Source organism: Zea mays, chromosome 5, assembly GCF_902167145.1.
Source record: "Zea mays cultivar B73 chromosome 5, Zm-B73-REFERENCE-NAM-5.0, whole genome shotgun sequence".
NCBI classification, from domain to species: Eukaryota; Viridiplantae; Streptophyta; class Magnoliopsida; order Poales; family Poaceae; genus Zea; species Zea mays.
In genome coordinates, this window is record NC_050100.1 from 37,942,053 (window position 1) to 37,957,344 (window position 15,292).

Genomic DNA, 15,292 nt, shown 5'->3' on the forward strand with positions numbered 1-15,292 from the left:
CACACAAGATTGGACTGAGTGAGAAACGATAACATACGCGATCGGCTAGGAGTAGCACCAATTGAACAAAAGCTTATTAGGCATGTCCACCGGAGACCTACAGAGGCACCGGTCACCGGTGCACAGAGGCATCATAAGACGGGACAATAATGTGAAAAGAGGTAGATGGCGGCTAAACTTGACATTGGAGGAGGCAATCAAGAGGGGCTTGAAGGAATGAAATATCCCCAAAAAGTTGTGTTTGGATATAAGTGCTTGGAAAGAAGTTATCCACATGCCCGAATCATGATTAGGCCAAAGCTTTCCCCCTCCCCTTTCTCTCTTTTTCTCTTTTTGTGACTTCTTGTTGGGTTTCAACTCTAGCCTACCCCAACTTGCTTGGGACTAAAAGGCAATTTCGATGTAGAACAAGATCCAAAATAGACTAAACAACATGCACCATCTTATATTGGTGAAAAGCAAAAATACAGGAACCCATCTACAGCTCACTGCACGTTCAGAGCTATACCCACAGACCAAATATCCCTAAGCCCAGTAGCACCCGAGCCTGGCATCCTCCTTGATATCGTGAATGACTCTAGGGATACTTGGGGATGCCCCATCAACATTACAGAGCGGATAAGTTCTGTATGGTTAAATTCGAAATGCATTCTTCTGGTACACTTCCATAGTTCATCACATTTATCTTTCTTGTGGTAAATTTATCTTGTATTATTGATGATTCACATGTCATGCAGTGTAATTGGGTAGTGTATTGGTATTCAAAGTTCATTTTGTTCACGTACTGAACTTCTTCATTTTCAAGGCTGCTTATGAAACTGGAGCTTTACGTGAAGCTAAAGGCAAACTTGAGAAGAGCTTGGAAGATCTTACTTTGCGATTCACATTAGAGAGGAGGCAAAGGGTATGCTTCTGTATGATATTAATGTAATGTAAACATTTTCAAAAATGAAGTGCTTTCCCTTATCTAGTATGACCTTGAAGGATATTCACTCTATAAGGGTTTGGTGGGGAACAATTAGCAGCAATGCATCTAAAGTAGTTTAACATCATCGATATGTTTTCTCCATACTTCTCAACATCCCAGTTGAGCACTCAATTTTTTTGTATATTAATTGATGTTTGTTACAGTACCAGTAATTATGTGTGTGTGTGTGTGTGTGTACACAGCTTGCTGCTGAAGAGTCGAAGGCATTGGAGATATCCAAGCTTCTCAAAATATTGGAATCCGTGAAATCAGAATTAGAGGCATCAAATGAAGAAAATAAAAATAGTTGCAAGAAAATTTCCTCGCTCCAACATCAGCTAGATTTATCATCCAAGGATCAAGAAGCTCAGCAAAATATTCTTTCTCAGATAGAAGAAGTGAAGAGGGAGAATATTTTACTACAGGTGTTCCCCACCTGTAAATTTTTAATTTAGTGCAATATCCCTACTTCGAGTTCTATTTAATTCAATATTCCATGTCACATTCAAATCTTATGTTTATGCCTCTCATTTTTAGCCCTCATCAGTGTGGTGTAAGCTCTTAATACTCTGCTATAATGGTACTCTAGTTTGTGGTTTGTCTTTAGTTTGTGCTTGGTCTAAGCAATCCTTAATGAATTCCAGTGTCTATTATGTCAATTTCGATAGGTTGATTAAATCTGTGTTCTAGATTTGTCAAACCTCTTCTGTAATGCAGGCAAAGAACACAGAAATGGAACAAGAGCTCTTAAAAGCTCAAAAATGTAGCCATGATAATATGGACAAGTTGCACGATGTGGAAAAGAACTATGTTCATCTCCGGGATAACTTGAAAAAGTAAGTCCTTTTTAACAGTAATATCATAGAGCTCCAGAGTTTTTACAAAATAATTTGCACGTCTTTTTCCCAGCTTAGAGGATAAGATCTCAAATTTAGAAGATGAGAATCATTTATTGAGACAGAAGGCCTTGAATTTATCTCCTAGGCACAGCCGAACTGGGGTATATCTTATTCATTATAGAATGATATCCTTTTCTTTTAGTGTCCTATATAAGTAATCATGTAGTCTGTTCAGTTAAGAATTGTTATGTTCTGATGAATGCTCTTATATTTGTTCATAGAGTTATCACTGCGGTTCTTCACCATGCAGCCCAAAATCATTCGTTGTAAGACCTGCGACCTCATTGTCATTTTCATTGTAGATCCATCTCAGTTGTGGATAAATGAAATTCCGTCTCCCTTCAGGAATCTTCACCTGTGAAACTTGCACCTCCCCCTCATAACCAGACAGAATCAAGAAGGTCGAGGATGAATTCTGATAGATATGAGGTTAAATATATCTTTCTCTAAATATTATAAAGAACATCATTTTATGTGCATATTATTTCTAGATATTAGTCATTGCCAGGATGAATTTTTTTGTATGAAGTTAAGCATACTCAAGATTTTTTTTTGGCGCTTTCAGGATTACCATGATGTGCTCCACCGCTGCATCAAAGATGATATGGGATTCAAGAAGGGAAAACCAGTTGCAGCCTGTATCATTTACAAATGCCTTCTCTATTGGGGAGTATTTGAGGCTGAAAGAACAACTATTTTTGACTTCATAATTCACACAATCAATACCACTCTGAAGGTTAGGATCCTGTTCTTTTTTCTTAACCATGTGACTGAGCTGCGCTCATTATTGGTATCAACATTTTGCTTTTCAGGCAGAAAACGAGAATGACATTTTGCCCTACTGGCTAGCCAATACATCTGCTCTTCTATGCATGTTGCAAAGAAACTTAAGGTCAAAAGGATTCATCATGGCAGCCTCTCGATCGTCTTCGGATACTCACTTAAGTGAAAAGGCAAATGAAGTGAGTGCCAACCCATTCAACATATTCACCTTTCAGCTTGCACTTTACACGTCCCTTCTGTTCATTGGATGTAAGATGCAATTTATCTCTAGTGGTAACAGGTTTACATTGGTTTTGATCAGTCTGATGTGACTAATAGGCCTGTTTGGCAAAAAAAATCTACTGAGCTGGAGCTGGTTCTGTGAAGTGAATCTCTGCGAAAGGGCATCTAGCCGAGTTGGTTAGGTGGTCTGAGTAGCACTCCTTAGGTCCTGGGTTCGACTCCCCGTGGGAGCGAATTTCAGGCTGTGGTTAAAAAAATCCTCTCGTCTGTCCCACGCCAAAGCACAGGTCTAAGGCTCAGCCCCGGTCGTGGTTGTTCTCACATGGGCTTCGATGCCGCTGTGTATGGGTGGCGCAGGGCCGCAGGGGTTCGGGGGTTTTCTCAACCTGTGTGAGAAGGTCTTCTTCTTAATATAATACTCGGGGGCTGTCTTACCCCCGCAGGTCGAGTGAAGTGAATCTCTGAAATGAACTAGGTGGCTGGGAGCTTAAAAAGTAGCTTCTCTTGATTCACCCCATGCATAGTCATTGTATCCATAGAGTTTATCCTAGAGAATAATAGAGAAACATTTGTAGTTTCTCCGAGAGAATCAGCTTCCACAAAGTTGTACCAAACAGGCCTATAGTAGCTTACTTTTTCTCAAACTAGATCTTTGAAAGTTGCAGCTTTGTCTAGCAGTTCCCAGAAGAAACCTGAAATTTGTTCAGAACATGTCAATAGAGCCAATGGTAGACCTTAGGTTTTTTATAGAATACATATTGTTACATATCTGATAAAACACATACCATGGCTATCTATAATTGATTTTGTAAATGTTCTTACAGACATTCCGGACTCCTTTAAGAGCCTTTGGACAACAAACAAGCATGTCACACATTGATGCTCGATACCCAGCCATGCTATTTAAGCAACAACTAACTGCTTCCTTGGAGAAGATCTTTGGCTTAATTCGTGACAATCTAAAGAAAGAGATATCACCTCTTTTAAGCCTTTGCATTCAGGTATGTGATCTAACAGCTCCAGTTTCTTGCTGATTTCATCCAGCACAAACTTCATGGAAGTTCTATGCTGGAGGCTGCACAATTTTAATCAGTTCATATTGGGAAGCAATGGCTTCAATCTTCTATTATGTTGATAATAGGCACCAAAACTTGCTCGAGGAGGCAGTGGAAGGAGGTCGAGATCACCTGATGTAGCCTTGCAGCAACCGATAAGTACTCATTGGGATCGGATTGTGAAATTTTTGGACTCATTGATGGATAGACTACACAAAAATTTTGTGAGTTACTCCATACAAATGTGCAAACATTCTATCAGCAAATTCCATGGTGGCAACTAATGTTACATGATTTTCGTGATGTTATCATAACTTCATAGTCATGCAAGTGTATTTGGGAGTTGATACTTAAGTAATTCCTATATCCTTTGAATTAGTTAATAGACAGAGTCCATACATATAACATATGTCATAACCCTGTGCATGCACTTGCCATGCTCGGAGTATGTTTAGTTTTGAATCTGGAACCCTGTGTATGCTCTGAGTATGTTCACATGATTGTGCAATCAAGATCTTCCATTCAATAGATAGAATTCTGATGTGGTTCAGTATCTTATGCTAGCTGGAACTTAAATCCAAGGGTTCATCATGCATGATCTAGAGCAAAATTTGTAACCTAGGATTCGTAAATGAACTGTAAGAAAAAGACCCAATCTGGTTGTATTCTGGTTTGCTAACTGTTTTAGAGCTTGTTTGGGAGCAAGTGGAATGGAGGGGATTGAGGGGCTAGAATCTCTTGTTATTCAACTTTGAATAGTAAGGGATTCTAGCCCACTTAATCCCCTCACTAGAGTTTGGGAGGAAGTGTAATGGAGAGGATTGAGGGGCTAGAATTCCTTTTTATTCAATTTTGAATAGTAACTAGTAAGTGATTCTATCCCCCTCAATCCCCTCCATTCCACTTGTTCCAAACAAGCCCTAAGGGTTTCTTGTCGAGTGGTCACTTTGGGAATAAGAAAGGTAGTCCATTTGATTAATGTTTGTTGAATGAGCAGAATAAGTGTTTTCAAAACCCTATGAAGTATAGAAGGAATGACTACAAGCCAATGAAGTTTAAGGACCAGTATCTAAGTAGGGCCTATTTGCGTGGAAGCAAAATGCTGGAGAGGCTTGGGTTGAAATTTCCATTTGAACTTAAAGGCCTCTTTTGCACCCCTCTATTGCTACTATATTTTTTAGGAAATCCACAGTTCTTAACTCAATAGTTTGTATTCATTATGATCTATTCTCTTTTAACTGATCTTCAGATCAAATCTTCATACAGGTGCCTTCTTTTTTCACCCGCAAGCTAGTAACTCAAGTTTTTTCCTTCATTAATGTGCAGCTGTTCAATAGGTCGGGATGTACAAGTCAATTATATTCTTGATAAAAACATTCTGGTCAACAAACTTTTGATTTAGTTTTTCTTTTTCTAATCTGCAGTATGCTCCTACGACGAGAATGTTGCACATTTTCAAATGGAGAATATGTGAAATCTGGGCTTTGTGTGCTGGAGAAATGGATTGTGGACACTGAAGAGGTTCGCAGCAGGCCTTTCTCTTTTTGTATCTTGATCGGCATTCGACAGTGCACCTATTCTTTTCTACGTTGTAGCATGCAGGTGCAGCTTGGGATGAGCTGCAGTTCATTAGGCAAGCGGTTGACTTTCTGGTAAAACTTAGTACCCACTCTGTTCCAAATTAAAATTCATTTTAGTCTTTTATTGGATTGAGTAAATTACAATACAATAGCGGTCCACGAACTTGACACGCTGTGTCATTTACCTCTCGAACTCAGAAAACCGGGCAAACAGGTCCTCGAACTTTATCAGCACATAGCAGGAATATTTTGATGACTTGGGTTGACAAGATTGCAGATAGGCTACCAAATTGGAAAGCTAGGCTCCTCAACCTTGCTGGTAGGACAGCCCTTGTGCGCTTTGTTCTCTCTGCCATCCCAGTTTATCTTTTCCTTGCAATGAATGTCCCTAAGTGGGTGATTCACAAAATTGATAAAATCAGAAAAGGATTTGTGTGGAGAGGGAGAAAAGAGGTGAATGGAGGTAGCTGCCTTGTGGCATGGGATTCAGTCACAAGACCTTTGAAGTATGGTGGGCTTGGGATCCCTAATTTACAACACATGTGTTGGGCCCTTCAAGCCAAATGGCTTTGGCTTCAAAAAACAGATCGGGATAGGCCTTGGCTTGGCTTGTCCATCCCCATTCAGCAACATGTTAAAGACCTTTTTGCTGCATCCCTGATTTCTCATGTGGGAAATGGCTCTAATACCTTGTTCTGGACAGATAAGTGGCTTAATGGATGCTCCATCAGAGATCTTGCTTCAGAAGTGGTGTCCAAGGTGGCTAAGCGAGCTCTTACCTCTATGACAGTGGTTCAGGCTCTTGAAAACAGGCAATGGATTGCACATATCAACCCCCCCCCCCTTCCTTGATTGGAATTCAGCAATTTCTTTTCTTATGGGATACTTTAGGAGATGTGCAGCTTTCTCAGGAGGAAGGCCGCCATGTTTGGAGACATGAGACATCAGGGGTGTTCTCCTCTAAATCCTGCTACAAGGTCCTTTTATTAGGTTCTACTGTTTTTGAGCCTTGGAAGAGATTATGGAAGACCTGGGCTCCTCCTAAATGCAAGTTCTTTCTTTGGTTGGCAATAAGAAACAAATGTTGGACAGCTGACAGATTACAGTTGAGGGGACTGCCACACCCAGATGTTTGCCCAATGTGTGATCAAGCCCAAGAGACAATTCAGCACCTCCTTACTGCGTGCATTTTTGCCCGACAATTTTGGCATACAATTCTTGCTGCTATTGGCTTGGGGCATCTCACTCCGACTGCTGATGAGGGAAACTTTTCAGAATGGTGGGGAAAGGTGAGCCTTAGAGTTACCAAGACAAGGAAAAAAGGACTTAACTCTCTGATCATCCTGGGGGCTTGGTGCCTATGGCTTCAGAGAAACAGAGCAGTGTTTCATGGGGAGTCTCCTTCATTGCCCAGGATTCTTAGATGTTTCTCAGATGAGTGTGTTTGCTGGGTTTTAGCAGGAGCTAAGGAGATCGGTAGTATGGGCTTAGTTGCTGCCCTGGGCGAGGTCGGGTCTAGTTTCAGTACTTCTGTGTAATTTCTTTCGGAATTTTGTGGGTCTTTGGGAGATTTGCTTTGCAACATCTCCTCTTTTGTAATGTTTCTCTTCCTCTTTAATATATAAGATGTGCAGTTCTCCTGCGCGTTCTCAAAAAAAAAACCATCCAAAGCTGGGTTTTGCAAAACCGGATACCGACTTGGCATGTTATGTCCCTTAGGTCCCTGAACTTGAATGCTATGTCACTTGAGTCTCCGAACTTTCATTAGTTTGCTCTAATATGGCATGACAAGTCAACATCTGGTTTATATGTTACAAAGGTACATCTTTATCTTTATCCTCCAACATCCTATCTACATGGCTAGAGTTACTCACCCTAGTGTACCTGTGGACTAAATCCTGTTTATCTCAACATAAAAACATATTAATCCACCTAAGTTGTCACTCATTCAGCAAAATAAAGCAAGGACCTTTCAAACTCTTCCTTCTTGGCATGATGATAATTCTACAAACAAATGAAAACCAAGCATAATCCAAGGTAGCACTTCACACTAGTGTAAATTGTTAACTTGGTTTGGATTTTATGTCGCTTATCCAACTTTTAAGCTTTGTCATTATGATATGAATAAGCACCATACAACTTTATTTAGTGATAATTTCCCCTACATGTGTGCTTGAGTGATTTAAATTCAAGCTTACACACATGCATGAGTATGAAATTTGTGGAAAGATTGTCAATGATGTTGAGGTATATAAGATAAAGATGTACCTTTGTAGTCATTTTATTTCTATCTTTTCATACATAACCAAAGAATGGAAAAGATTCTTCAAGAGTCTCGGGTCCCAGAAGCGCGTGATAAATGCCACCGAAGCCTAAGACTGTGGAGGAAATTAAGTGAAGTACTCTGGATACAAAGTGAGGAAAAGTATCTAAAACTTCTCCCCTGGCCCTACTCCCCAACCTAGAGTAGCTAAGTGTGGAAGTAAAATCAACCCTTGTTCATACATGGGCCTTTCTGGTACGAAATGGGCCACTTCAAATAGGTTCATTGCTCCGGCCCAGAATACATTAATCCGACATGGGCTACATGAGCTCCAAGTAGTTTACCGGGCAAATTGATAAGTCTGGCATTCCCAGCCCACCAAGCAAAGCCAGTGGTTTCTTGGTCACGACCAGCTAAAACGAAAGTTCCATTAAAGAGTGTTTCCACGTGATAGAACCTCCTCAGGGAATATAAGATTTTCATGAGGTTGATCCTGAGCTGCCATCCACGCACGAATACCCTCGTTTAAAAGAATATTTTTGGTGTAGAAAGTCTCAAATTCAGGATCTTCTGCTGCACGGATTTCCTAGGAAACGAAGTCATAGGCACGTAGGTTTAGAGCCAGACCAACTACGCCAATAGCACTCATCCATAAACCGGTGACGGGTACAAATAGCATAAAGAAATGTAACCAACGTTTATTGGAAAAAGCAACACCAAAGATTTGGGACCAAAAGCGGTTAGCAGTGACCATTGAATATGTTTCTTCAGCTTGAGTTGGGTTAAAAGCACGGAAGGTATTTGCACCATCGCCATCTTCAAATAGAGTGTTTTCTACGGTAGCTTCGTGGATAGCGCATAGCAGAGCTGCGCTTAATACTCAGGCAACTCCCATCATATGAAATGGGTTCAACGTCCAATTATGAAATCCTTAGAAGAAAAGGATGAACCGAAATATAGCTACTACGCCAAAACTCGGCGCAAAGAACCAACCAGATTGTCCCAGTGGATAAATAAGGGATACGAAATCAAAAACAGCGATTGGACCAGAGAATGAAATTGGCATTGTAAGGCCGCAATTGAACAGACCGAGCAAGTTCAAATTGATGTAGCATGAAACCTATTAGTGCAAAAGCTCCATGGAGAGCGACAAAAGTCCAAAGACCACGTAATTGACACCAACGAGTAAAATATCCCTGTGCTTCTGGTCCCCATAGTAGCAACAAAGAGTGTGCTAAACTATTGGCAGGTGTGGAAACTGCCACGGTTAAGAAATTGCAACCTTCCAAATAGGAACTAGCCAATCCATGGGTAAACCAACCCCCTAAAGCGAAATAAGCACAAGGAAAAAGCAATAAGCCGGACCATCCTTCAAAAACGAAATTGTCCCTTTGTAACCACTCGTCCATAATATCAAATAGATCGTTTTATTCTTTAGTAACTCTACCAACGGCTATAGTCATAGTTTTTTTTCTCGAAACACGCAGGAGAGCTGCGTATAATTTATATTAAGAAAGAGATAGAGGTCTGAGAACAGACCGGGTACAAACGACTCCTTACGGAGGTCGAAAACACAAATACAGAAACATACTCATCCCTTATCTATGACACAACAACAGCCCCCCCTAGTCTTAAGGCTAAATGCCCCTAAGCCCTCTAGCCCCGGCCATACCCCACAGCGCTGCATCCTCCTGGATGTGCTGCAGGATACCTCTAGTGCTCGGAGAAGCTCCCTCGAAGACACAGGTGTTTTGATGCTTCCACAGCCACCAGTCCACAAGGATTACCAACGTGTTAAAACCTTTTTTCTTCTCTTTAGAATCCTGACCTTCGGCATTTGGAAAATCATGTCCTCAGGCCCAGGCGCCAGGTATTGCAGCCCCACTTTACACAACACCTGCCACCAAATGTTTCTAGAGAACACACAAGAGAGCAAAATATGTTGGACTGTTTCTTCATGTTGATCGCAAAAGAGGCATTTGTCATGATGATCCATACCTCGCCGGGCCAATCTGTCAGTCGTCCAGCACCGGTTGAGTGAAGCTAGCCAAATGAAGAATTTACATTTTGGAGGAGCCCAACTCTTCCAAATTCTTTTAGCCGGTTCAAAAGATGTTGTACCGGTCCAAAAGCTGTTATAAGCCGTCTTAGAGGAATAGAGGCAAGAAGCGCAAGGCACCCAAATGTGGACATCAGGAACTCCTGTCTGTAAATGAACATCTTGAATCAGATCCCAAACTAGAAGGAACTCCCAGATGACAACAGCAGTCAGACCCCCAGAGATATCCTGAATCCAACTATTATCAGCAAGAGCCTCCTGCACCGTACGGCCTGTCCTGACCCTCCTTGGAATACGGCTGAACAGGTAAGGGGCAAGAACTGCAATAGACTGTCCTTGAATCCATCTATCCATCCAAAAGAGGGTTGTGGCACCATCCCCCACAGAAGAGTGAACCGAGGCCTGGAAGAGAACTTCAGCATTGGGATGAACTTTTATGTCGAACTCAGTCCATGGTCTCTCTACCTGTGTTTTTCTGAGCCAGAGCCATCTCACATTAAGAGCCCAACCAAGGATTTCCAAGTTGTGAATACCCAAGCCGCCAAACTTAAGTGGTCGACACACCCTTGTCCATCCAACAACACAATGGCCTCCCTTGATATATTTTCTGTCCTTCTAGAGGAAACCCCTGCGAATCTTGTCAATGGCTTTGATAACCCATTTAGGGCATAGAAGGACAAGAAGATGGTATATAGGAATGGCAGTGAGGACAGCCTTAACCAATGTCAGTCTTCCAGCATTGGTGATCAGGGCAGATTTCCACCCTGGCAATTTGTCAGCCACCTTGTCAATAAGTTCTTGAAAAGCAATCTTTGGAAGCTTCTTTACTGATAGAGGCAGTCCCAAATATCTACAGGGGAACTGCTGCACATTACAAGGGAAAATCTCCTGGGACATGTCAACTTGCTGTTCATTACAATGTATGGGCGTGATGCTACATTTGTTGATATTTGCGACAAGACCTGTAGCTTCCCCAAAAATCCTTAATATTTCCTTCAGCATATTGAGCTCATCTCTTTCAGGCTTTAAAAACAGCACCACATCGTCTGCATATAAGGAAATGTGTTGGCCCCTACCGCGCCATAGAAGAGGATGCAACAAACCCAGATCTTGTGCCTTCGGAATCAGCAAGTTGAGGACATCCATAACAATGATAAAGAGCATAGCGGACAGGGGGTCCCCCTGCCTAAGACCTCTTCTGTGATGAATAATATCCCCAGGCTCTCCATTAACCAAGACCCTAGTAGTGGATGAACTCAGGACCCTTGAGATTATTCCACACCACAAAGGACCAAAACCCAAATGTCTAAGAACCTCAAAAAGGAAGGTCCAAGAGACAGAGTCAAAAGTCTTTCCAATGTCCAACTTCAATAAGATTCTAGATAATTTTTGCCCATAAATGGCCTTGGCTGTTTGCTGCACCATGACAAAATTATCATCTATACTTCTACCTTTCACAAACGCACTTTGATTCACAGAGACCAAGTCAGGGAGCTTAGGAGCAAGTCTATTAGCCAAAATCTTGGTAAATTTTTTTGCAAAACTGTGAATTAGGCTTATTGGCCTGAAATCCTTCACCTCAATGGCCTCACTCTTCTTTGGCAACAAAGTAACATAGGCTGAGTTGAGCAGATATAATCTAGAAGCATCCCCCTGCCAAACTTTCTTCAAGGCTGACATAAAATCCATTTTGATGATAGGCCAAACCTTTTTGTAAAATCTACCTGTGTACCCATCTGGCCCCGGGGCCTTGTCAGAAGGAAGCGACCTGATGGTGTGCCAAACCTCCTCCTCGGTGACCATCTGCTCAAGTTCTTGGAGGTTCAAAGGACATCTTTGAAAGGCTTCCAGATTCAGGGCTGAAGCTCTGGGAGGGACCATTCCAAGCAGCGAATTATAAAAATCCCAAACAGCCTCCTTTTTCTCCTTTTGATCAACGATTAATCTGTTTTGAACCTGGATTTTTCCAATGAAATTCTTCTTTTTCCTATATCTGGCGTGCTGGTGAAAGTATTCAGTGTTGGCATCACCTTCTTTCATCCACAGCAGCCTACTCCTCAAACGGGCTATGGTTCTCTCCAGGGAAACCAAAGCCAAAGAATGATGTTTTAATCGTTGCCTTAGCCACTCTTCTTGTGGGGAAAGAGATCTAGAATCTCTTGCAATTTCCAGCTTATGAAGAATTTCTTTAGCCATCAACACCTGTCTTTTTATGTTTCCCACCTTTTTCTGACTCCAAGAATGCAGATGTTTGGACAGCCTCTTTAGTTTCCCAGCAAAACACTGTAGAAGGCAGCAGCCCTCCAAAGGTTGCAGCCAAGACTGCTGCACTTCATCCATAAAACCCTCTATTCTTGTCCAAAAACTCTCAAAATGAAACCTTCTTTTTCCTTGTACGAGTTCATGCAATCCAAGTAAAAGGGGGCAGTGATCAGAAATCATGGAAGCTGAGCTTTGTAGGACAGAGTTGAGGTATAAGGTTTCCCAATCTGCAGTATGGAACACCCTGTCTAAACGGACCAGGGTGGGGGAAGATCTCTCATTGGACCATGTGTATTTCCTTCCAAGCAATGACAGCTCCTTCAGATTCAGCTCGTTTAACAGACGTCTAAATCTTCCTATCATGGCTCTGTTTAGGTTGCCATTGTTTTTATCTTCAGCTTTATAAATAAGGTTGAAATCCCCCCCCCAATCATCCACGGGCCACTGCGCAAATTACGAATCAGTTGCAATTCTTGCAGGAATAGAATCTTGAGGTTATCCAATTGGGGGCCATAAACTCCAGTGAGCCACCAGGGAGTGCCATCGCTATGCTGGAACTGAGCTGAGACTGAAAAGGTGTCAATTCTATATTGAATAACCTTGCACGAAGTACTTTTCTAGGCCAATAAATTCCTCCCTAGTGCCAACTGCCGGGAGCGTTACAAATTCATCAAAAACAACTCCCAGGAGAGACGTAACCATGAAACGAGAAATAGAACTCTTCTTTGTTTCTTGTAAACATACCACGTCAGGACAAGTACTATTGACCATAGCACGAACTACATCCCTTCTGACTTTTCTATTCAAACCTCTAACATTCCAAAAAAGATTTTTTGATGGATCCATAGGAAACAAGGGCAACAAGAACTACATAACCATGGGTGATGGCTTACATTATATCCTCTGGACCTAGGTCAGCAGGCAGCACCTGGACATCCTGAAGATGGATATCGACAGGCACTGACCATCCGAACAAAGCAGCCAAGGCTTTAATATGGGATTCAGACAGGGGGGAGTTGAACAGCCTGCCATATTTTTGAAGAGCTTCATCGCTGAACGCCCCATCCGCATCAATAATATCCATTGTTCTTAATAAGTCAATTTGGATCTGCCTGGTTGCATCATTTGGGGTCCTCCGCTTTGCCAATCTGCTACTTCGGCGATAGTGATCCTCCTATCTAATTACTTCAACCATTTTCGATCACTTCATATTATTTCCAGGGCATACGATAGTTTGATTATCTGTGGATGATTTCTTTCTCATTCAATGCCCTTTTTCAGTCGTCTCGAAGATAGAAATTTTGCATTTTTATCTATGGGGTCACAACCAAGGTCGTGCTAAATCCAGGAATTTCATTTAATTCATTTTTTATACTATAGAAAAGAAATAAAGAAATAAACATTTGAATTCAGCATTATTCCATGATTTCTATTTCAAAGCCTATTTTTCAGGGAAAACCCCTCTTTTCTCATTCGCTCTCTCTATTGCATGGGTGGAAGAACAAAAATAGAATTCTGAAAAAAGCACCATAAAACTTTATTTAGTAGTGATAATTTCCCCTACATGTGTGCTTGAATGATTTAAATTCAAGCTTACACACATGCATGAGTATGAAATTTGTGGAAATATTGTCAATGATGTTAAGGTATATAAGATAAAGATGTACCTTTGTAACATGTCCACTCAGTAAAAACATAATGATGACATGTCGTGCCACGTTAGAGCACACTAATGAAAGTTCGAGGACTGACATAACATTAAAGTTTGGAGACCCAAGTGACACAACATTTTAAGTTGGGGACCCTAAGTTGCTCCAACATGGCATGCCACGTCGGAATCCGGTTTTGTAATCCCGGCTTTTGATGGTTTTGTATGGATTGACAAAGTTCGAGGACCTGGGTGGTAAGTGACACAACGTGTCAAGTTCGTGGACCGCTAGTGTACTTTACTCTATTAGATTCATACAATAATTAGTGTATGTGTTTTGTATATGTGTCTAGATTCATTATCATTTATTATAATGTAGACATAAAAAGAAAGTGATAAAACGAACTCTATTGTGGGATGGAGGGAGTATAATTCATTCATTCTATATACCTAGATTTTGTTGTTGTTTCTATGTTTTCTTCTCATACATTACATGTACTGCAGATCATTCCACAGAAAAGCAAAAAGACCATTGAGCAGATTAAGAAAAATATTTGCCCGGTATGGATAAATTTCAATAGTGCTATTCCTATATGGTACTCCTTCCGTCCAAAAAATAAAGTTTGGTTTACCTTTTTAGTTGATTCATACAATAATTAATGTATTTGTTTTACATATGTGTCTAAATGCATCACCATCTATTTGAACATACAGGTTAGGCATTGATAGAATTATACTTCCAGTTTAAAACCCTTACCTTGATTCACTGATTTCTCCTAGGCATTAAGTGTGAGACAGATATATCGCTTATGTACGATGTACTGGGACGACAAATATGGTACTCATAGTGTATCAGCTGAGGTACATTCTCATCTTCTCTTTTGTGACATGCAGTCATGCTTCTTGCTTTCAGCTAACTCAGTGTGTTCTTTGCAGGTTGTTGCCAGAATGAGGGACATGGTGAGTAATGACATGCAAAATCCTGTCTCTAATTCATTTCTTTTAGATGATGACTTAAGGTTAGTTGTCCCTGGAACTTCAGTTCATGAACTTATATATCGTTCTGTCTTAACCTTTTGCATGATTCATGCACTCATTAACTTACATCTAGTCTATCCTTCCTAATTTACAATTGCAGCATTCCTTTCACAACCGAGGAAATTGCAGAGCAAGTACCAGATGTTGACATGTCAAACATCGAAACTCCCGCATCTCTTCGTCATGTTCATTCTGCTCAGTTCTTGACGCAGCACCTTCAGCCACCTTATACGTCTCGATGAATTGCCTAGGTTTTTGCTTTGGTAACAATTAGTGATGCCGAGGTAGTGAACTTAGAGGATTTGATAGGTCGGTGGTAACTATAACCATCATTGTTGATTTAATCCATGCTAATATTCATTCCACCGTATGCTTTTTTGTTTTATATTTTTGACATGCCTCGTGTCATCATGTCAAGCCCAAAGTAGACTACATTCTTTGTAGGTCGCTGTCAAATTTCAGATCCATTATCTAGTCATCAATCCATCATTATGCTGAGTCCTTTATATTGCTAAA

The 15,292-nt window shown here is 41.0% G+C and overlaps 1 protein-coding gene across 1 annotated transcript in view; it reads left to right on the forward strand.

Annotated features, from left to right (window-relative positions):
• The window catches only part of LOC103626243 (protein OPAQUE1-like), an 87,780-nt gene extending 72,488 nt beyond the window's left edge, over window positions 1-15,292 (forward strand). Inside the window, exons 22-38 of the mRNA XM_008646644.2 lie at window positions 806-904; window positions 1,171-1,392; window positions 1,685-1,803; window positions 1,877-1,967; window positions 2,088-2,132; window positions 2,212-2,295; window positions 2,432-2,602; window positions 2,679-2,828; window positions 3,696-3,872; window positions 4,013-4,150; window positions 5,193-5,263; window positions 5,351-5,447; window positions 5,522-5,578; window positions 14,243-14,299; window positions 14,519-14,599; window positions 14,675-14,757; window positions 14,877-15,292. Of these exons, the coding sequence (XP_008644866.1) occupies window positions 806-904; window positions 1,171-1,392; window positions 1,685-1,803; window positions 1,877-1,967; window positions 2,088-2,132; window positions 2,212-2,295; window positions 2,432-2,602; window positions 2,679-2,828; window positions 3,696-3,872; window positions 4,013-4,150; window positions 5,193-5,263; window positions 5,351-5,447; window positions 5,522-5,578; window positions 14,243-14,299; window positions 14,519-14,599; window positions 14,675-14,757; window positions 14,877-15,018 (1,884 nt within the window). The 3' untranslated portion in view covers window positions 15,019-15,292. The remainder of the gene's footprint in view (window positions 1-805; window positions 905-1,170; window positions 1,393-1,684; window positions 1,804-1,876; window positions 1,968-2,087; window positions 2,133-2,211; window positions 2,296-2,431; window positions 2,603-2,678; window positions 2,829-3,695; window positions 3,873-4,012; window positions 4,151-5,192; window positions 5,264-5,350; window positions 5,448-5,521; window positions 5,579-14,242; window positions 14,300-14,518; window positions 14,600-14,674; window positions 14,758-14,876) is intronic.